Source organism: Saccopteryx leptura, chromosome X (genome assembly GCF_036850995.1).
Source record: "Saccopteryx leptura isolate mSacLep1 chromosome X, mSacLep1_pri_phased_curated, whole genome shotgun sequence".
Lineage (NCBI taxonomy): Eukaryota > Metazoa > Chordata > Mammalia > Chiroptera > Emballonuridae > Saccopteryx > Saccopteryx leptura.
This window is the reverse complement of record NC_089516.1, coordinates 77,399,440-77,423,683: the sequence shown is the minus strand read 5'-3', so window position 1 is coordinate 77,423,683 and position 24,244 is coordinate 77,399,440. Positions and strand designations below refer to the sequence as shown.

General features: G+C 40.9%; 1 protein-coding gene across 1 annotated transcript in view; it reads left to right on the top strand.

The window, feature by feature from the left end:
- The window catches only part of CHM (CHM Rab escort protein), a 185,730-nt gene that overhangs the window by 122,270 nt on the left and 39,216 nt on the right, over positions 1–24,244 (top strand). The window contains exons 9-11 of the mRNA XM_066356271.1: positions 1,932–2,009; positions 20,475–20,579; positions 20,953–21,016. Coding sequence (XP_066212368.1) covers positions 1,932–2,009; positions 20,475–20,579; positions 20,953–21,016 — 247 coding nt within the window. The remainder of the gene's footprint in view (positions 1–1,931; positions 2,010–20,474; positions 20,580–20,952; positions 21,017–24,244) is intronic.

The following is a 24,244-nucleotide window of genomic DNA, read 5'->3' as shown; positions in this document are numbered from 1 at the left end:
TCCGGAGATGAGAATGTGAACATCACCAGTGAGGGTGCTCTTGAGCCCACCACAGCCTTCTCTCTGGACTTTCCATTATTTATTTATTTTTAAATTATTTTTCTGAAGTGAGAAGCAGGGAGGTAGAGAGGCAGACTCCCGCATGCACCCAACCGGGATCCACCCTCATGCCCACCAGGGAGCAATGCTCTGCCCATCTGGGGCATTGCTCCGTGCACCGGAGCCATTCTAGTGCCTGAGGCAGAGGCCACAGAGCCGTCCTCAGCACCCGGGCCAACTTTGCTTCAGTGGAGCCTTGACTGTGGGAGGGGAACAGAGAGATAGAAAGGAAGGAGGTGGGAAGGGTGGAGAAACAGATGGGCACTTCTCCTGTGTGACCTGGTCAGGAATTGAACCTGGGACATCCACATGCCGGGCCGACACTCTACCACTGAGCCAACTGGCCAGGGCTGGACTTTCCTTTATTCTTATGTTTTGAACTCATTTCATTTAAATATGCTCACAATCTCTGTCTGCTAGTTCTACCATCTGAATAAAGTTGTTGGGAGTCTAATCCTGCTGTTTGTGAGGTCTGTGGATTCTCACTTAGGATATGTTTCTTCATCTGTTGTATAATTTTAGAATATAAACTCGTCTTAAGGGTTACTCAATCTGTGGCAGTATCATGTGGCCTGATTTGAGGTCAGATTGCTTAGGAAGTCTTAGTAATTTCTGCCACCAAGACTCTGGGCGTAGTACTGACCTGGAACCACTTTCCATGGTATTTTTTTGGTCAAGGTTTCTTGGGTCATATCATAATGTAATTTCATGCCCTCAACCTGTACGAGGGCAGACTGCTGGTTACAAATAGAGATAAAATCTTCTTTCACTAAGGGCTTTAGAGAAAATATATTTTTAAAAATATTTTCTCGCTCTTGCCTGACCAGGTGGTGGCACAGTGGATAGAGCATCTGACTGGGATGCGGAAGACCCAGGTTCGAGACCCTGAGGTCGCCAGCTTGAGAGCGGGCTCATCTGGTTTGAACAAAACCTCACCAGCTTGGACCCAAGGTCGCTGGCTAGAGCAAGGGGTACTTGTTCTGCTGAAGGCCCGCGGTCAAGGCACATATGAGAAAGCAATCAATGAACAACTAAGGTGTCGCAATGAAAAACTAATGATTGATGCTTCTTATCTCTCCATTCCTGTCTGTCTATCCCTATCTTTCTCTCTGACTCTCTCTCTGTCTCTGTAAAAAGAAAAAAAAATTTTTTCTCCCTCTTGTAGTAAGGGAATTTTTTCCCTAGGTCACCCTTTCACTGAGGTGTAGCCCTTTAAAGATTCAGACATTAAGAGACTATCTAATTTCCTATTACCTGCCTATGTGCACATTAAAACCCAAGCCCTTGGATTCATGAGATTAGCAGATGCCTGTGTATCTTTGGTCATCAGTAGCTGGTTTGGGGGGTAGATAGCTGAGCTTTGCTTAGTTTTACTTAGGGTTTGTTCACAATTCTAGGCTTCCAGATTATATTCTTAATAGTAGGACTTCTGTTGTGTCAAAATATTATTCATCGTATCTCGGAGTTATTCATTTTTTTAATATTTTATTTTTAACTTTATTCAGTTTTTTTTTAGAGAGAGAGCGAGAGAGAGGGAGGGAGGGAGAGAGAAGGGAGAGGAGCAGAAAGCATCAACTCTCATATGTGCCTTGGCCAGGCAAGCCCAGGGTTTTGAACCGGCGACCTTAGTGTTCCCAGGTCGACACTTTATCCACTGCGCCACCACAGGTCAGGCTCGGAAATATTCTTAATACTGCAATGGAGGAGATAGTAAGTTATCAAAGCCCTTTTTTCTGTAAGACTAGTTATTAAATGGAAGCTATTTAAAAGCAAATAATGTTACCTTAATTGTCAACTCAGTCCTAATTCTCGTTTTCCTATTCTCTTCCTAGGATGTGTGCTGTATTTGGTGGAATCTATTGTCTTCGTCACTCAGTACAGTGTCTTGTTGTGGACAAAGAATCCAGAAAGTAAGGATGAAATGTGTTACCTTCGTATATTTACACCCGAAGCACAGGTGAAAAATGCAAAAGTCGATTTTTAAAAAATGATTCTTCAAAGATCCTCCTTGGTGTTAATAACATATCAACCTTGATTAAAAGTAATTTGTGTTTAGATCCTCCAGAACAAGGAAAGTGAGTTCAGAATATAGAAACTAAATTAATTTTTGTGCAATATAACTATAGCTCCTGATCATCCAAGCTTGGAAGACAGATCATTTCAGCTGCCGGGGGTGGGTGATGAGTGATTTCAGTTTTCCTTGTGGCCTTACCTCCTCTAATTGATTTTCATCAGATGACAACAAAGCCCTCTGTTATTGCATTTTTAAAAATGGAGCGCACCTAAAGACTCATCAGATTAATCTCTGCTGATAATGCATGTCACTTCAAGAGAACAAACTTTAATGAGTTTTTAGGGAGATTGTTGTCATAAACTATGTTGCCCTGTTATCTGAGGATAAATTCTTTTACAAGCATAGCAGGCCTGCAGGCTGGTACAGGATTGAAAGGAAAATGTACCTGGCTTTGTACAAAGCTGAGCATCATCTATATATCTATGTATTTTTATATTTAAATTATATTTTTCTGGGATTTATTATTTAGCTATGAAGATATGCCCTGAATTGCAGTAAGTGCTCTTCAATTTCTGTTTTTTACCTTAAAAGTGAAATGGGTCGGTTGGATCAAATTTTAGGATCTGGTAAAATTTTCCTTTCTGTTACGTGTTCTTAAGCATCTACTGACCTATATCTTTCATATGACTATATTTTGGCTATATAAAACATTGTTATTCATTTTCAATTTGGAGTCCTTATGTTTCTTTCTCTTGCCTGATTGCACTGGCTACGGCTTCCAGAACCTTGTTGAATAAGAGTGGAGAGAATGGGCACCCTTGTCTTGTTCTTGATTTTAGAGGAAAAGCTTTTACTTTTTCACCATTGACTATGACATTGGCTGAGGGTTTGTCATATGGCTTTTATTATGTTGGGTATGGTTGCTTCCATAACCCATTTTATTGTTTTAACCCCTTGATTAGTGAGTTTCTTCATGCTCTCTGACCCCTGGGAGTGAGTTTTTTTTTTTCAAAAAATGAATTTAGTTCCAGTTCCAGATTTATTAACTTAAAATCATGTTTGTTTGATAACCAATTTATGGAAACAAGAACAGACATTTGCCTTTTTTTTTAATGTTGCCTTACACTTTTTTAAAATCAAAATTTTTGTATGATCATACTCTGGATGGTCAGGAAGCACTAGGATGTATATGAACGTTCGTACTACTCAAAGGGTTAATCATAAGCAGATGTTGTATTTTATCAAATGTTTTTACTCCATCTATTGATATAATCATGAGTTGTATCCTTTATTTTGTTAATGTATTGTGTTATATTGACCTATTTGCATATGTTGACCTATCCTTGTGTCCCTGGAATGAAACCCACTTGATTGTGATGTATTATTTTTTTAATGTATTGTTATATTTGATACCCTAGTATTTTTTTTAGGATTTTTTTCTATCTCTGTATCCATCAGAGATGTTAACTGGTTTGTAGTTTTCTTTTTTGTGTGTTGTCCTTGCCAGGTTTTGCTATCAGGGTTATGTTGGTCTCATAAAATGTGTTAAGAAATATTGCCCCTTCAGTTATTTGGAAGAATTTGAGAAGGATAAGTTTCTAATCTTCTTTGGATGTTTGGTAGAATTCACTAGTGAAGCCATGTGATCTCTGAATTTTACTTTTTGGGAGGTTTTTGATGATTGCTTCATTTTCCTCAATGCTGATTGGTCTATTTAAATTTTCCTGTTATTTTTGATTCAATCTAGAAAGTGTATATATCTCTAGGAACTTAACCATTTCTTCCAGGTTTTGAATTTGGTGGCATATATTATTTTAGTATGATGCTTTCTTTGATTTCCATGATGTCTGCGGTAACTTCATTTTTTTCATTTCTGATGTTGTTTATGTGAGTCTTTTCTCTTTTTTCCTTAGTGAGTCTAGCCCGGGATTTGTCAATTTTATTAATATTGTCAAACAACCAGCTCTTCATTGTATTAATTTTTTGTATGATTTTTATATATTTTTTTATTGAGAGGCAGGGAGGCAGAGACAGACTCCTGCGTGCGCCCTGACCAGGATCTGATGGGCAAGCCCCCTACCAGGTGATGCTCTGCTCATGCTCCGATGCTTAGCAACTGAGCTATTTTAGCATCTGAGATAAGGCCATGGAGCCATCCTCAGCACCCTGGGCCAACTTGCTCAAACCATTAGAGCCTTGACTGTGGGACAGGAATAGAGGGGTGGTGGAGAAGCAGATGGTCACTTTTCCTGTGTGCCCTGACCCAGAATTGAACCTGGGACTCCCATGTACAGAACTGATACTATACTGCTGAGCCAACAGGCCAGGGCCCCATGTATGGTATTTTCGTTTTCTGTTTCGTTCAATTATGTTCTAATTTTTATTATTTTCTTATGCTGACTTTGGACTGCATTTGTTCCTCTTTTTTATTTTATTTTATTTTATTTTATTTTATTTTATTTTTTTAAATTTTAATTCTAAAATTTCTGAAGCTGGAAACGGGGAGAGACAGTCAGACAGACTCCCGCATGCGCCCGACCGGGATCCACCCAGCACGCCCACCAGGGGCAACGCTCTGCCCACCAGGGGGCGATGTTCTGCCCCTCCAGGGCGTCGCTCTGCCGCGACCAGAGCCACTCTAGCGCCTGGGGCAGAGGCCAAGGAGCCATCCCCAGCGCCCGGGCCATCTTTGCTCCAATGGAGCCTTGGCTGCGGGAGGGGAAGAGAGAGACAGAGAGGAAGGAGGGGAGGTGGGGGTGTAGAAGCAAATGGGCGCTTCTCCTATGTGCCCTGACCGGGAATCGAACCCGGGTCCCCCGCACACCAGGCCGACGCTCTACCGCTTAGCCAACCGGCCAGGGCCTGTCCCTCTTTTTCTAGTTCTTTGAATTGTTTACTGGAGTTTTTTCTTGTTTCTTTTTTTAAGAAAAAATGTATAAGTATTAATTTGAGCCAAACTGAGTTTGGACACATGCCAATGAGATATATCTCAAATGCACCAGAGAATAAATTTTGCAGGTTTTTTTTTTTATCTTTTTGCCTTAATCAATCAAGTATTGATTGATTGATTTATTTTCTGCATCATTTTTTGTATTTCAATTACAATTGATGTACATTATTATATTAGTTTCAGGCATACATCTCAATGATTAGACATTACATAACTTACTAAATGATCATCCCAAACAATCTCACGCCCATCTGATACCATACATAGTTATTAGAATCCTGGTGACTATATTCCCTATGCTATACTTTATATTCCATGACTATCCTGTAACGACCAATTTGTACTTCTTACTCCCTTCACTTTTTTTCAGCAGCCCTCCTAACCCCCCTTCTATCTGGCAATCGTCAGTGTTCCTTGTATTTGTGAATCTGTTTCTATTATGCTTGTTTGCTTATTTGGGTTTTCAGATTTAATTGCTGATAGATATGTATTTATTGTCACTTTATTGTTCATATATTTTATCTTGTATAAAATTCTTTTTAACCCTTTGATTAGTATGAACATTCATGTACGTCCTCGTGCCTCCTGACCGTCGAGAGTATGATCGAACCTGTACGTGTTTATTTACAGATGGGAGGTATGCGAGAATTGCATGAGATAACAAAAATTTTGGCTTTAAAAATGTGTAAGGCAACATTAAAAAAAGGCAAATGTCTGATCTTGTTCTTATAAATTGCTTATCAAACAAACATGATGTTAAGTTAATGAAAGTATAACTGGAAATAATTTCATTTTTTGAAAAAAGAAAACTCACTTCCAAGGGTCAGTGAGCATGAAAAAATTCACTACTCAATCGGTTACAGAAGATCTTTCAGCATTTCATATAATACTGGTTTGGTGGTGATGAACTATAGCGTTGTTCTTATTAAGAAGCTCTTTATCTGTACTTGGATTCTAAATGGGCCTGCAGGTTGGGTGTGGCAGGGCCTCAGGGAATCAACAGGGCATGGTGAACAGAGTTTGTGAGGTTGATGGAGAGGCAGATATGGTGCCTGCCTGCCAGCTCTCTGGTCGGTCGAGAGCTCAGCAAAGGAACAGGGGACTCTGCCAGCCCTTCTTTCTAATGGAAAGCACCCCCCCCCCAGCTCCTGTTCTGATAGTGAACAGTTGATTTCCTCCCCATATGTCCCCGGTGCCTTTCATACTGCTCTCTTAGTGCTGGACCTCAGAGGGGGCTAGTCTGAGTGCATCTGTGTGAGAGCCCTTCAGAGGAGCTTCCTTGGACTCCATCGGCTCTCTGTCCTCCCTTGCTGCAATCCCTGCTGGGTTTACAGCTAACAATTATGGGGACTATGCTTCCCAGCCCTGTAATCCTGAGGGGGGCGTCTGCTCCGTGGCTGGGACCCCTCACTCCTCAGGGGTGACCTCCACAGCCAAGGTGTCCCTTCTGATTTTATTCACAACATGGGAGTGTGGGACCATCCCCTTCCATGTCTCTGCCCCTCCTCCCAGCCTTGCTGTGGCTCCTTCTTTTTTTTTCTACAGAGACAGAGAGGGACAGACAGGGACAGACAGACAGGAACGGAGAGAGATGAGAAGCATCAATCATCAGCTTTTCGCTGCAACACCTTAGTTGCTCATTGATTGCTTTCTCATATGTGTCTTGACTGTGGGCCTTCAGCAGACCAAGCAACCCCTTGCTCGAGCCAGAGACCCTGGGTCCAAGCTGGTGAGCTATGCTCAAGCCAGATGAGCCCATGCTCAAGCTGGTGACCTCGGGGCCTCGAACCTGGGTCTTCCACATCCCAGTTTGATGCTCTATCCACTGCGCCACTGCCTGGTCAAGCATGGCTCCTTCTTTAATTCCCTGGTTGTAGGACTTCCACTTAGCCAGATTTGAGACTATTCTGAATTCTGATTATGCTGTAGTTTAATTGTCATGAAGGGAGTACCAAGCTTGCCTTCTTCACTCTCTTATTTCTTGAGTTAGGCCTGTAATGATACAGACTTCCTTCTTGTTACTGCTTTCACTGCATCCCAAAATTTTGGTATGTTATGTTGTCTTTCTCATTTGTCTCTATATATCTTTTGATCTAACCTTTTGTTTCTTCTTTGACCCGTTATTTTTAGTAGCATGTTGTTTAATTTCCACATACTTGTGTTTTTTATTTATTTATTTTTACTTTTTGCAGTTGATTTCTAATTTTAAAGCATCGTGGTTAGAAAATATGCTTGGTATGATTTTCATCTTTTTAAAATTTGTTGAGGCTGGTTTGGTGTCCCAACGTATGGGTTATTCTTGAGAATCTTTCCTGTGCACCAGCAAAGAAATTTATAATTTGATGTTCTGAGGTGAAAGTTCTCTAAATATCAATTATTCCCATTTTGTCAAGTTTGTTCATTAAGGATAATATTTCATGAACCTTTATATAGAAAACCCTAAAAATACCACCAGAAAATTATTAGAAGCCATAAATACATAATTTTGCTGGCTACAAAGTCAATGTACAAAAATCCACTGCATTCCTATATACTAACAATGCAATTTCACAGAAAGAAATAAAAAATACTCACTTTTGCAATTGCAAGAAAAATAATAAATACCTAGGAATAAACTTAACAAAGGATGTGAAGGAGCCATGTGCTGAAAACTACAAAGCATTACTAGAAGAGATTGAGAAAGGCAAGATAAAATTGAAAGATAGTTCATGTTCATGGATTAGAAGAATCAACATAGTTAATAGAGCCACATTACCCAAAGCAATATACAGATTTATTACAATCTACATCAAAATCCTAATGACATTTTAAAAATAAATAGTATAAAATATCACCAAATTTGTATGGAACCACGAAAGACCCCAAATAGACAAAGCAATGTTGAGAAAACAGAATGAAGCGAGAGATAACAAACTCCTTGACTTCAAATTATAGGTAGTTCCTAGGTTGCTAACGAGATAGGTTCTGCAGGATTTTTCTTAAGTTGAATTTATATGTAAATTGTAACAGATACTTCTACCTATTAAATTCAACTAGGACAGAAGTTTGTCTTAACATAGTATTTCTTTTTACTTTTCTGTGCATCTAAATACTTAAACATTTTCTAAGCTACTGAACCAATTTCATTCATAACCAGGGAACTGCCTATATACTACAAAGTGACAATAATCTAAACAACATGGTGTTGGGAGAAAAACAGATACACAGAGCAATGGAACAGAATTGAGAGCCCAAAATTAAACCTATATGTATATGGGCAAAAAATTTTTCTACAAAGGAGCCAAAACTATACAATGGAGAAAAGAAAGCTTCTTCAATAAATGGTGCTGGGAAAATTAGAAAGCCACATGCAAAAGAATGAAACTCTAGTGCTGTTTGTCCCTATATACAAAATTAACTCAAATGGATCAAAGACCTAAATATAAGACCTGAGACAATACATTACATAGAAGAAAACATAGGTATTTAATTCATGGGCCTTGTTCTTAGAGAATATTTTATGAATTTGACCCCAAAGGCAAGGGAAGTAAAGGCAAAAATAAATATTAAACTAAAAAGCTTCTGCCCAGCAAAAGAAACCACCAACAAAACAAAAAGGTAGACAACTGAAAGGTAGAAGATGTCAAACAACAGCTCCGACAAGGGAGTATATGTAAAGTATATAAAGAGCTCATGTGACTCAACATCACACAAACAATTTGGTAGTTAAAAAATGTGCAGAGTACCTGACAGACAACTCTCCCCAGAAAACATACAAATGCCAATAGATATATGAAAAGATGCTATTAGAGAAATGCAAGTCAAAACTACAATGAGATACCACTCCATACCTGTTAGATTGGCTGTTACCAACAAGACAGGTAATAAGTGTTGGAGAGACTGTGGAAGAAAAGGAACCCTTGTTCATTGCTGGTGGGAATGCAAACTGGTGCAGCCACTATGGAAAACAGTATGGCAGTGCCTCGAAAAATTAAGGATAGAGTTACCATGTGACCCAGCAACCCCCCTTCTTAGTATCTACCTGAAAGAATTGAAAACAATTATTTTCAAAGATATATGCACCACTGTGTTCATTGTAGCATTATTTCACAGTGGCCAAGGTGTAGAAACAACCAAAGTGTCCTTTGATAGAAAAGTAGATCAAGAAGATGTGGTACATATATAAAAGGGAATACTGCTTAACTGTAAAAAAGATTAAATACTGCCATTTGCAGCAACAGGGATGGACCTTGAGAATATCACACTAAACAAAATAAATCAGAAAATATTAAGAGCCATATGATTTCACTCACATGTGGGATATAAAACTGAAGGCAAGAAATGAACAAAAAAACAAAAACTCATAGACACAGACAACAGTGTGGTGGTCACCAGGGGGAAGGAGAGTAGGGCGGTAGTATAGGATAAGGGGGTTATATATATGGTGTCGGAAGATGATTTGATTTTGGGTGCAATATACAGATCATGTGTCAGAGAAATGAAATGTACACTTGAAACCTACATAATCAACCAATGTCATCAACCAATGTCACCTCAATAAAGTTCATAAGAAAAAGTGTTCATTCAGAAAATACCTTAATATCTTGAACTGGATAGTTAAACTTGGAAGTTTTAAGTTTTTTTCCCCCAATGATTGTCTGTAGTCCAAGTGGCACAAAATGTTATTGTCCTATAAACTAGTTATAGTGCAATAAATCGTATTTTAAGATATGGTGGAGAAAAAAGGCAACTCCAGAACACACACTGTTTAGACAGTGAATTTTAGAAAAATAATTCTCCAGTATAATATAAAATAGGCACATGTTTTAAAGGTTTGTAAAGTACTTTTAGCACATTAACAGGAAGGTGCTACATAAATGAAACATGAAAAATATATCCCTGAAAGCCCAGGACATTCATATATTGGCTTACAAGGAGTTCTGTGGAAGTTCATGAAGGAATAGTTGTCTTTTTGACTTTTGGAGTCATTTTTCCTTCTGTTTTCATTTTGAAGCAAGCATGAGTATTTTCCCATGACGGAAAGCCAGATTAATGAATTGCTTGTTTGGTGCATATTTACTTAGATACTCTTACCTTTTTTGGGCCCCATTCCAGTCCCACATGTTGCTTTTAGTGACATGACAAATCTTCATGGCTCTTGTTTGTATAAAAAGAAATGAATACGTTAGTACAGTACTAGCATTTGTTGAACAAAGACTGCATTTACCTTAACTTTGACCATTTTTATTACAAACTGTGAACATTAGAACTCTTCTTTGTGATCTGCTACAGATTTCAGTTGTAACAGATAGATAAGAGGTGAGGATCTAAAGGCCAAAAGTGGGTAGTTTTCAAATCTTAATGTGTGCTTAAGGATCACCAGATAAAATTTTGGAAAAAAATGCAGATTTTTTTATTTTTATTTTTTTAGGCAAGAGAAGTGGGGATAATGAGGCAGATTCCAACATGTTCCCTGACCAGGATCTACCGGGCAACCCCCATCTGGGGTCGATGCTCAAATACTGGCTATTTTTAGTGCCTGAGGCGGACCTGTTTGGACCAACTGAACTATCCTCAGTGCCCGGGGCCACGCTCAAACCAATGGAGCCACTGGCTGTGGGAGGGGAAGAGGGAGAGAAAGGGAAGAAGGAGGGAGGGAGGAGCAGATGGTCGCTTCTCCTGTGTGCCCTGACAAGGGATCTGGGAGGTCCATTTGTTGGGCCAGTGCTCTATCCACTGAATCACCAGCCAGGGCCAAAATGCAGACTTTTTTGTCTCACCCTTGGGGAGTGAATTTGGATAATATGCTTAGAGTAGAGTCAGGGAGTTTGCAGTTTTTAGGAACAGGCCAAGTGTATCTAAGGTAAGTATTCTTAGCTGGCCTTGATAAATACAGATGTGTAAGGTAGGGTTCGGGATGGAGCCTATAGGAACTGTTTGGTATTGGAATGGGGACTCTGGGTCTTAATTCATTCTACACCCTTATTTTAATTCCAGATCTACTAGAATTCAATATGAATTTTAAATAGCAGACAGCCTGATACTGATTTAACATTTCTTTTATATCTTCATGGAAAGACCTTGAACATAACAATAGTCTAACAGCTCTTAAGGTATGCATGATAGCCCTTGAATGAGAGAAGACCAGGAATTTCATTACTGCCAGGAACGATGGTATGCAAGTCATTGTTCTCTGGGCCAATGTTTTCTCTTTAGGTGAGTTGGGTGGACTATGCAGTAATCTCCAAGTCTCCTCCCAGACACAACATACTTTTGTTAAATGAAAGTACCTAGCCCTGGCCGGTTGGCTCAGTGGTAGAGCATCGGCCTGGCGTGTAGGAGTCCCAGGTACGATTCCCGGCCAGGGCACACAGGAGAAGCGCCCATCTGCTTCTCCACCCCTCCCCTTTTCCTTCCTCTCTGTCTCTCTCTTCCCCTCCCGCAGCTGGGGGTCCATTGGAGCAAAGTTGGCCCGGGCGCTGAGGATGGCTCCATGGCCTCTGCTTCAGGCGCTAGAATGGCTCTGGTTGCGACAGAGCAATGCCCCAGATGGGCAGAGCATCACCCCCTGGTGGGCATGAGTTGTCTGACTGCCTCCCCGTTTCCAATTTCAGAAAAAAAATACAAAAAAAAAAAAAAAGAAAGTACCTAGAAAGTGCTTAGTTTCCTCAACATTTAGAAATGAATTATCTTAAAGTGTTTTATATGCCCTAATGTAGGCCTTTTGTGCATATTGGGTCATCTTCAGTCCTAGTGAGGATTTTAAGAAACTTAACTCATTTGTGTCTACTTTTATGATTATAAATGAAATGATAAAATGTCTACTTATTCTATTTATTATATTATTATTTTACTGGAACTTCCATTTTCTAATGAATATGTTTTCTTGTTCATCTGTGTTAAGAACAGCCATTTTGGATTCTAGGTGTGGTTCTCTTATTGGAAAATGTATTATAAAACATAGCATGTATTTCCTTAAAAGTAGGACAATTTTTAAAATTTAATCTGCATTCATAATATTCATGATATCTACAATATTCTCATTATACTTAACCATTTAAGTGATCTTCATGAGTTTTATTTAAGAGACAACCAATACTTGAAAATTGAAAATTCATACAATCACTACTAGCAAATTTATAATAATGTTTTGCCTCTTTTTTTTCTTTTAATTTAGGAAGAGGGAGACAGACAGGAAGGGAGAGAGATGAGAAGCGTCAATTCTTTGTTGCAGCTCCTTAGTTCATTGATTGCTTCTCATATGTGTCTGATGGGGGGCTTCAGCTGAGACAGTGACCCCATTTGTCAAGGCAGGGAACGTGGGGTCATGTTTATGAGCCCATGCTCAAGTTAGCAACCTCGGGGTTTTAAGATTCTTGAAATAAAAGGCAGGATCTCACAACTATATCTTCAGAACCAAGGCAGGCTCCGATCACCCATTGTACTCAATAACTGTATTAAATGAGTGAATGAAGAGGAGAAACTGATGGCTTTTTTATACTTTTCTTTCACTTCCCATTGAAGAAAGCTGATAGAAGCATAATGGATCATTGCATTGAGTTTAACTTGGCAATTACATATCAAAGTATTGTATAAATTTTGAGAGGAGAAGTAATTCAGTTACACGGGATATGTGACCAAATTAAAATTTATGTTCACCTAGATCTTAATGTTTACTTTTGTTTAATTTGTTTTTTCTGAGGTCTACATTGATGTGCACTCTTGGCTATATTAATTGGCTCTGCTTTCTTAAAGTTCAGAAGGTAGATATCAGTGGTTTATTTCTGGACCCTCTCACTGAGTTCTAATACTGAACCCCTCTGCTGACTGTGTCTGGAAACACTGAATGATCTTGTTGAGCAGCTTTCCTTTCCTGTGCTGCTGTGCAGACCATGTAAAACTCTTGTAAATTAGATTTGCCCGCTTAGGAAGACAGTATTTGATATTAGGGCGGGGTATGGCTAACCTTGGACCACATATGTCTGTAATCAGCAGCCTGAGTCTGATTACTGCAGCTAGTGTCCCTGGTGTGTTTCAGCTGTCCTGCTTGCTAGATTTCCTCCAGGGACTATTTCTTGGAGACGATCTTTTTATGATGTCAGGAATGACTATACCTTTTGTATATACTTGGAAGTTAGTAATGAATAGTATGTTAGACCAAGCACGAGGCGTTTGACTCTTAATACCATTGCCATTGTGGGAAAGTCACTGAACTGCAGATTTTAGCATATTTCATTTACGAAAAATGATGGTGATAATAGTCTAAATATTTAACCTTCACCAACCCCCATGCTAGTTGGTGGTGTGGGGCTAAAGAGATGAATAAAACACGGGTCCTGCCCTTGTGTGCACGGGGACTGCAGGAAAGAGTGTGGGTCCTAAAGTCAGATATACCTTGATCTGTGTTCTGACTTCTCCACTTACTACCTGAGTGACCTTGAAAAAGCTGTGCTCTAGTTTCTTTATCTAAAAGGGAGATATGACAGTAGCAACCTCCTCAAGTTATTTTGAATATTAAATGAACAGACAAAGCATGTGGAACCGTTTGTTAAACATAGCAAGAGCTCAGTACATGTTATCTGGTAGCAATTATTAATGTCATTGGATACTGAAGATCCTTCTATGCTGTACTAAGGAGTTTGGGCTATTATCAGTGGCAGTTTTTAAATTTATTCATTTATCTTAGAGAAAAAGGGAGAAACATCAGTTTGTTGTTCTACTTATTTATGCACTCATTGACTCCTGTATGTGCCCTAACTGGGGATCAAATCCACCAACATGGTGTATAGGGACAATGCTCTAAGTAACTGAGCTACCTGGCTAGGGCTTATCAGTAGTAGTTTTAAGTACATAAATACCAAGATTAGATTTGCTGCTTTTAAGTTAGTAATTCTGGCAGTGTTTTGGAAGAAACATTGATAGAGGTTCTTTACATCTGGCCCTGGCTAGTTGGCTTAAGAGAGCGTTGGCCTGGTATGCAGACGTCCCAGGTTCGATTCCCTGTCAGGAATCACAGGAGAAGTGACCATCTGCTTCCCTCCTTCCTTCTCCCCCTTCTCCTTCTTCCCTTCCCACAGCCAGTGGCTTGATTGGTTTGAGCGTCGGCCCGAGGTCCTGAGGATAGCTCTTTTGATTCGAGCATCAGCCCCAGATGGGGTTTGTTGAGTGGATCCCAGTCCATGTTGGGGCTCATATGAGAGTCTCTCTTTCTATTTCCCCATCTCACTTTAAAAAAGGAAGAGAGATTCTTTACCTCCTTAATAGAAATTCTGTATTTTTATTTCTGCCTGCCCACTCTTCGCTTGCATGGGACACTTCTGTCATCATCTGTCCAGTCCCCCACTCACTCAACCCATGCCACAAAGATTAGTTATTCTCTGTGCCAGGCACTCAGCAGAGAACAAGATACTCATGATCTTTGTTCTTACGGAGTTTAGAGTCTACTGGGGATCATTAAAGAACAAATAAATTAAGGAGATAATTACATAATGAGCTCTGTTCAACATGCAAACCTGGCTCTGTCCCTCCTTGTATAAAAAGCTTCAGTGGCTTCATAGCCCTTCAGAATAAAGTTTCAGACCATTTTATGTGACATGTGAAGCTTGGAGATCTGGTCTTGCACACCTCACTAAGTCCATGTCTCTTCTCCCCCCACCTCCACTTCCATTTGATTGTCAATCAGCAGTCACCTGTTTGTGGTTCCCTGCACTTCTCTTTCTTGCGTCTGTATCCCCGCACATGCTGCCTTTCTCCCTACAGGGTTTCTATTTTCTTTACTTAACTGGTTTTTATACTTCAGAAGCAGGTACCCTGAATTGGGGTCCCCCTCTTGGTGGTCTCCTCATCTCTTGTCACTGGACTTAGGCATTATCTTATAATGGCCTGTGTCTGAGTCTTTATTGTTCTGGGAGTTCCGTTAGTCCACGGAGAGACAGACAGACAGGAACAGACAGACAGAAGGGAGAGAGATGAGAAGCATCAACTCGTTGTGACACTTTAGTTGTTCATTGATTGCTTCTCATATGTGCCTTGTTGAGTTGGGGGGGCTCCAGGTGAACCAGTGACCTTGGGTTCAAGCCAGAGACCTTGGGCTTCAAGTCAGTGACCTTTGGGCTCAAGCTATGGGATTATATCTGTGATCCTGTGCTCAAGCTGGTGAGCCCATGCTCAAGCTGGTGACCTCAAGGTTTGAACCTGGGTCCTCAGCATCCCAGGTTGATGCTCTATCCACTGCGCCACCTCCTGGTCAGGCAAGACAAGATATTTTATTTCTCACCCCTTAGAACAATGATGGCACATGGTTATGACATACATATATATCAAGCAAATGAGCTACCAACTTGCTGATAGTCCATTCTCTTATTAGACTTGATAAGAGATAAGGCAGTGATGGGGGAGATAGAGAAAAGAGGTGAGCTTCCAGAAATCTCTAAGGTGGGCGGAAAATTGAGTAGCAGATCAGATGTGGGAACAGAGATTCCAAGCGAGGGAAACTCTGCTAAGTGCTGGTCATATCGTTCCCTGAGAGAGGATTTTCAAGGGCATCAGCCATGAGTAGCCATGATGAACTTAGCTTGGGGCATGCTAGGTATAAAAAGCATTTGGACTCTCCACTGAAAGAAATAGATAATAGTTTAAAACAGGGGTCCCCAAACTTTTTACACAGGGGGCCAGTTCACTGTCCCTCAGACTGTTGGAGGGCCGGACTATAAAAAAAAACTATAAACAAATCCCTATGCACACTGCACATATCTTATTTTAAAGTAAAAAAACAAAACGGGAACAAATACAATATTTAAAATAAAGAACAAGTAAATTTAAATCAACAAACTGACCAGTATTTCAGTGTGAACTATGCTCCTCTTACTGACCACCAATGAAAGAAGCGCTCCTTCTGTAAGTGCGGTGGGGGCCGGATAAATGGCCTCAGGGGGCCGCATGCGGCCCGTGGGGCCGTAGTTTGGGGACCCTTGGTTTAAAATATGGTACAGAGCTTGGATTGGTCAGAGCAGGTTAATGGTGTTTGAAAGTTTTGGAGTGGATATTTATGGAGGAGAAATGAATAGTATGTGTTTTGGAAGGGTGGTGTTAAAAGGGCGGCACGTGGACTAATGTGTTTGAGAAATCAGGGAGGGGCTTAGCGAGTTGGGAGAATTATTTTGTTTCCTTCAGTTATTGGGAATCTTCTAATTTCCTTAATTAATGTACTGTTCTTTTAATTATTACATATGTGATTTCTGCACTCCTTACCATACAATTACTTGTGATAATAATTCTGAACATCATAGTGAGATCAGACACTTGTTTTAATGTTATTTTTCTCTTCTGGGCCAAACTCCAGATTAAGAAATTTCATCATGCTGTTTTCTTCCTTATTGTCATTTTGATATTTATGCCCTCGTGCCTTTGTACTAAGAATTGAATAAGTATTGTGATTTGTTGGTTTAGAAAGCTCAGCTTAGAATTGCTGTCTGGCTTCAGTGATTTTTCTGATGAACTTTGTCGTTGTGTCCCTGTACCGGGAACTCCTATCATGTTCTCCTCACTGTACTATTTATGAGGCTCAGTAAGGCCCCAGCTCAATCCAAAGTGCTGTTAATCTTTAATGGTTTCCTCAAGTGGAACAGGTGGTTTGGCAGGAGGGCATTTTAATGTCCCTAGCAGCATGGTTTCATTTGGCTGTTTTTCATTACCTGAATGTCATCTAACTTTTTGTATTAATCTTGTAATACAAAAGCTAAGTCTAGATCCCAAGTCAATATTCCACTCTTCATCGTTCTCCCAAATAGGCCAAGTATATGATAGTAAGTCAAGTGTCTGAGGGGGAAACACATCTTATCGCTTAGGTAAATGTGTCTCAGTTTTTGTATTTTTCTGAAGTTAGAAGCAGGGAGGCAGTCAGACAGACTCCTGCAGGTGCTTGACTGGGATCCACCCGGCATGCCCACCAGAGAGTGATGCTCGGCCCCTCTGGGGCATCGCTCTGTTGCAACTAGAACCATTCTAACGCCTGAGGTGGAGGTCATGGAGCCATCCTCAGTGCCTGGGCCAACTTTGCTGCAATGGAGCCTTGGCTGCGGGAGGGGAAGAGAGAAATAGAGAGGAAGGATGGAGAAGCAGATGGGTGCTTCTCCTGTGTGCCCTGGCCAGGAATCAAACGTGAGACTTCCACACGCTGGGCCGATGCTCTACCACTGAGCCAACCAGCCTCATATTTTCTGCCGAGGGCAACATGTCTTACTTTGAATTACTCAAGCCCAGAAAATTAGTGCTTCAGAATGAGAGACTATTGGGTGAGTTGTGTTGTTATCTTCGACCAGACTGACGGAGCGTATGTGACCATAATCTTGATTACTGCCGAAATCAGTACCTACCCATCCAGACCTGCGGCAATAGCTCCTGACTTTCTCCACATAGCACAGCACAGAGATAACAGTCGTAGCAGCGGCACAGTTGACAGTGATTCTTTTCTGGGATTTGGGGGCTTATCAGAATCTCCAGGGGTACTTATAATTTGAAAATGTCCCCCAGGTGTGATTCTGATTTGCTTCCTTCTCCTCCTCCTCTGAGAATCACTGTCCTCCTGAAGCTTCAGCATAAATAGGCACACTTGTTGCTGTATTGGCCTTGTATTGAGCTCCCTAACGCTTACGCCCCGTACTTCCATTTTCAGTAGTCCCCAGTAGTTCCTTCTGATACCATGACTTCTGAAAGCAGTGTCCACCTGTCACCCAAGGTGTAGCTCCCATCGAAGCAGCCCTGTCAGTGCTCGGATTCCTACAAGCAAGGAGATTTCCATAGTTTGTGGCCAGGTTTAATTGTGTGGTTTATTTCAGGGGAAGCTTTTTGCAAAGATGAGGACTAGAGTCCAGGATTTCTGAGAGTATCCCTCCTTGCTGATGCTAGTCCACCATTTTGCAATGAAAATTTTCAAGTTTACACCACAATTGAAAGAATTTCTGGGTGAATTTTAAGATACTTGCTTAATCATATATCTTATCTACTCAAAAGTGTATCCCTCTGTCTAGCTTTTTTTTCTTTTTTAGGCATTTCACAGTAATGTCCAGGTATAAGTTCAGTCTCCTAAACACTTCAGCATGCATATCATTAACTACAGTTCATATTTGCTTATAGCTTTTTCTTTTGATGGAAAATTTGCACAGTGCAGCCCAAATCTGAGGGCTCCTTACTTGGCTTCTGACAAATGATATATCTGCAACCCAAATCCCTATCAAGATATAGAAGACTTTTTTTTTTTTACAGAGACACAGTCAGAGAGGGGGATAGATAGGGACAGACAGAATGGAACGGAGAGAGATGAGAAGCATCAATCATCAGTTTTTTGTTCTGGTTCCTTAGTTGTTCATAGATTGATTTCTCATATGTGCCTTGACCGGGAGGGCCACAACAGACTGAGTGACCCCTTGCTCAAGCCAGGGACCTTGGGCTCAAGCTGGTGAGTCTTGCTCAAACAAGATGAGCCTGTGCTCTAGCCCAGTGGTCCCCAACCCCCAGGCCGCAGACCGGTACTGGTCCGTAGGTCATTTGGTACCAGTCCGCAGAGAAAGAATAAATAACTTACATTATTTCCATTTTATTTATATTTAAGTCTGAACAATGTTTTATTTTTAAAAAATGACCAGATTCCCTCTGTTACATCCGTCTAAGACTCACTCTTGACTCTTGTCTCAGTTACGTGATACATTTATCCATCCCACCCTAAAGGCCGGTCCATGAAAATATTTTCTAACATTAAACTGGTCCGTGGCCCAAAAAAGGTTGGGGACCAATGCTCTAGCCCATGACGTTGGGGTTTCAAACCTGGGTCCTCCGTGTGCCAGTCTGACTATCCATCCACTGCGCCACTGCCTGGTCAGGCAAGATATAGGCGATTTTAGCATCCTCTTTTTTTCTGCCCAGATCAGTGCTTTCGGGACAATCAGGGACCAAGGGCTAATGACGGGTCAGGTTTCTCATCTCTGGTGTTTAAAGTAGCTTTTGTTTTATATTATATATGCATGTTTTAAAACAGGAGTCTGAGGAATAACTTTTTACTTTTTAACTACTTTACTGTGGGAAATACAGTATTGAGGTATAAATGCCTTCTATCTGTTCAGTTAAGTATTTTTGATGACAAGTGCTCTAGTTCAGTGATGAGATGTGCATAGTAACATAACATAGGAAGAGAAAGGATGTGGCCAGTGAGGTGGGGGAAATCACAACTATTAATGTAATATAACATGGACTGATATGTGGTTGATTGATTGAAATATACATTATGTATCTAACATCACAAGATAGCATAGTCTCTCCCGACAACAGTGGCAAGGCATACCGTTTATTCAAGAATACCAGCGTATTGTCTACCTTTAGGAAATGCACTTTAAATTCATCCCTCTGTTGGTCTTGGGTGTTTGTCATTTTATTTTTAATACCTTTATGCCTGGTAAGTATCTCTTATTTGGCTCAATTTTAGAATGATGCAGCATATTTTTATTTATGTTTAAAATATGGTATAGATTTGAACTTACTTGCTTGCATTTTATTTGGAGGAAGATAGAAGTTTATTTCTAATTAAGTAATTGTGGTCCCAAAGGGAGAAACTGACAAGAGTAAATTGTGGTGTTCCCATGATGAAAAGACAGCACACATGCAGGCATTTGCACACAGTTGCTGAAATACCACATGCCAGCTTTGTCCGTGCTGTTAAGTCCATTTCAAGGATGTTGCCCTTAGTCCATTAGTTTGGATAATGAGCCCTATAAAGTACATTTATAACTTGTGGCACTGTGAGGAGATGGATTCTAATTTTAATCCTTTTATCAAGACACATTGAAAGAAGGTCAATGGAGGGTTCTGTATGATTCATTGTCCCAACACATATCAGATGACAGAGACCTGATAATGTCCATGCATAAGTGTTTTCCTTATTTGGAAACAGCACTTGAAAGAAATCTTTCTATGATCATCCTTTGAAGTAAAGTGGAAACAGATATTAAAAGAAGCGCTAGGCTTTTTTTTTTTTTTTTTTTCTAAACCATTATCACACACATGACCTGATAGCTATTCTTGAACAAAAGAGAAGCAACATGTAACAGAAAAATAAAAAGCCTTTAGTGGCTTTTACAAGATTTTGAATGATATAGCAAGAAATTTATTCAACTTTTCCCTTCCTGTTTTCTTAGATCTGTTAAAAAAAAAAATAGAGCCTATTTTGTAAAGAACGGAAAAAGCTCCTATATTCCTTAACATTAGAAAAACTTATACTATATACTTGTTTTAATTTTATTCTTACCTGAAAATATCATTCAAAATAAATATTTAAGAAATATTTAAGTTCTATCCCACACTTTATAGTTTAAAAGACTTCAAATAGGAATAAGAATGATTTCATCACCAATGAGAAATCTTCTCTGCTTGTCTTTTTTGTAGATGCAAAGCAATCATAGATCAGTTTGGTCAGAGAATAATCTCTAAGCATTTCCTCGTGGAGGACTGTTACTTCTCTGAGAGCACGTGCTCGAATGTGCATTACAGGTAAGGAGACACAGGAAGATTTAGCTGTGTGATCACATTGACACTTCCCTGTAACTGTTGTTCCAGTTAAGATGCAGATACATCCCAACAAAAGATGTATTGAATATGTTACCGCTGCTGTCAGTGGGGTCTGGTTTGGGGGAGCCTAGCAGCCTAATTTTGATCCTTTGCATCAGCTGGGGTTTGTCTGCAGGTCACACATCCTTCCTTTCATGAGCCAAGAAAAGATTAAAGCAGAACTGGACTCGGTTTGGGAGGTGACACTTTTATCATGACTTCAATCTTTGAAACATGCCTTCTGGTGGTTATATAGCTATAAAGGAAGCTTATCCATGGAATATGAATCTCTGACAAACTGTTTTGTGCATTTCAGGCAGATTTCCAGGGCAGTCCTTGTTACAGATAGGTCTGTACTACAAGCAGATTCAGATCAACAGGTAACTGTATTCCTGTACTTTTAAATAACATGTTGCTGATTTAACCTACATGTTCATGTGTACAAATATTGGAGGAAGAAAATGAAGGAAGCCATATGTGCTAATTTGTTTGATACATTTTTAAATACATAATGATTATGTAATAATCTTGATTTCTTCAAGATTTCCTTTCAACAGAACACATAATTGTGTGTTATGTAACAGATTTATGCTAGGAAAATTGGACTAAATCCTAGTTTTTCAACAGTTATTTCTTTGAAGCTGAAAATACATAGTTATGAGAAGAGAAAGATAATCCCCAGAGAACGCATTTAAAAATCTCGGAGGAAAACACTTTATGGTAATCAGCTTCACAACACTGGTGATAAGCCTGCTACCAGGCCTGGTGCAGGTGGGTAGCAACACACATTTTCAGTCCTGATATTGTTTACTGCCATTGTTCATTTCTGTATCCTCTTCTTCCTAGTCTCCCCCAACTCTGTAGACATGTCTCTCTACCTGTGGTTTTCCCTCAGTCTGTTCATTGAAATTTTAGACCCGTGGACCTCTCTCTTTCTGACCGTATTTTATTATGACTGATAAATTCAGCTTACTCATTGTGACTCTCAGACCTATTCTGCAGGTTAACTCCTAAAAATAGGTTCCCACAGTTCCTGAAGTTGGAAGCATTCTGTTACATAAAACAAGTATGTTCGTATGTTGGTTCTTTCATTTAATCATTCAGCAAACAATGGGTGCTTTTTAACCATTTTATTGAGAAAACTAAATTTAACAGGGTGACATTGATCAATAAGAGTACATAGGTTTCAGGTGAAAATTTCTATAGCACCTGAACTGTTGATTGTGTTGTGTGCCCCATCACCCAAAGTCAAGTCATTTTCTGTCACCTTGTATTTGTCACCCCGGGTGTTTTTTACATGCCTACCGGTGGGTGGGGTGCCAAGGAGACAGTGCTGACCGGGATAGCACCTGTGTGCCCTACAAGCTTTCTGTCTAGAGCAGTGGTCCCCAACCTTTTTTGGGCCACGGACCGGTTTAATGTCAGAAAATATTTTCATGGACCAGCCTTTAGGGTGGGACAGATAAATGTTATTACATGACCGAGACAAGTGTCAAGAGTGAGTCTTAGATGGATGTAACAGAAGGAATCTGGTCATTTTTTAAAAATAAAACATCGTTCAGACTTAAATATAAATAAAATGGAAATAATGTAAGTTATTTATTCTTTCTTTGCGGACCGGTACCAAATGGCCCACGGACTGGTACTGGTCCACGACCTGGGGGTTGGGGACCACTGGTAGAGGACACAGACACAGATAAATAAATGGCAACTAGTTTGGTGTGACAAGAGCGAGTAAGGAACAGCCTGGCAGCTGCTGTGGCCGTCACCACATGGTCCTGTGAGTGGCAGCATGTGCACCTGTGTTTCCCTGTCAACCAGGAGCTCTGTGGGTGGGGGGAGGACGACAGCGAGGAAGAAGAGTGGAGAGAGCAAATGGAGCCAGGACTGAAGGCGCTAAGCTGTGAAGAGCAGAGAGAGAGAGAATGTGGTTCCTGACGAGGGATGTGGGAGTGAAGAGGGCTTCTCTTTTATTTAGATCAGTGTATGGGGTTTGTTTGTTTGTTTGTTTTTTGTTATTTTACAGAGACAGAGAGAGGGACAGACAGGGACAGACAGGAACGGAGAGATGAGAAGCATCAATCATTAGTTTCTCGTTGTGCATTGTGACACCTTAGTTGTTCATTGATTGCTTTCTCATATGTGCCTTGACCGCGGGCCTTCAGCAGACTGAGTAACCCCTTGCTCAAGCCAGTGACCTTGGGTCCAAGCTGGTGAGCTTTAGCTCAAACCAGATGAGCCCACGCTCAAGCTGGCGACCTCGGGGTCTCGAACCTGGGTTCCTCCGCATCCCAGTCCGACGCTCTATCCTCTGCACCACCGCCTGGTCAGGCTAGATCAGTGTATGTTTTATCGATGAGATGGAGCCAGTAGAGAGAGGTTGAAGATCCGCAGGAGGAAAGGAGGGTCATGGATGCAGCAAGGTTGGGGGACAGGCCAGGGAAGACACGGTTCAGAGAACAGGGAAAAGCGCTGCTGTCAGATGGGACATGAGACCCCTTGAAACAAGGGTGAACTCAGAACCAGTTACAGGTGTGGGAATTCCCATTCGATAGGCCCCATTTACTCTGTAAATTATGTACGAGGTGAGGTAATGTCCTGAGAACAGGGCTGAGAGTAGGGATGGGCCAAAGCTCAAGGGGCAATGTCAGATCATCACTGTGGAGAGGTAGAGAATGAATCTCATGGTTGGATGGCTGGGCAGTTTTAGTGGCCCAGTTGATCCTGGAGGTCATGGGTGTAAAATGACATCAATCTGCTCCTGTCCTTCCGGATGTCATTCTCTTACCGCCGCCTAGCCTGGTCACTGACCTACAGTTCCTCATCTCCTCGGTGTCCTCCTTGACCCCAACCTCCTCCTGCCCTGACCCCTCTCATGGTCTAGACCCCCCTGGGATCCGCCACCATTCCCCTCCATCCCACCTCCAGCTCTCGGACAGTCGTATTCTCCCACAGTTCCCATGGAAGACAGTCCCCTCACTTGGATGAGGCTGTAGCCTCCAACTGGGTCACTGAGGGCTTCTTGAGAAAGCCACACATCCAGACAGATGGCCCTGCCGCCATTCAGGAGCACCACCTTCATTCTGCTGGACCTTAGCTACCACCAGTAATCAGCTCTGCCCCTGGCTTGAGACAGCTCCCTGTCTGTGCCCTCCGTGCCTGATTCAGGTCTTCACTAATTTACTAATTTACCCACCTTCTTCCCCTTAAATGTCTCAAGACTGCCCCACACTTCACCAGAAAAGTGAGGCCACCTACCAAGCACAGTGGCCCCTGATAACCTGTTCTACCACGTACAACTACCGTATTCCTCCATGCATAAGATGCACCTTAATTTTGGGGCCTGAGATTTGGGGGGGAAATGTATTACATAGTTATTGAAGTTTTTATTCCTCATAAAATTCATACAACTCCTCATCACTGTCAAAACTCCCATCCATTAGCTTGTCCTCATCTGTGTCTGATGACGCATCACTCTCTTCACCAATGAGCGCAAAAACAAGCGTGAAAAAGCAGGAAATGAAGTAAAATAATCTACAGCCACTGTATCAGACACACCCAGTTTTTAGACCCCAATTTTTTCGAAAAATGGTGCATCTTATACATGG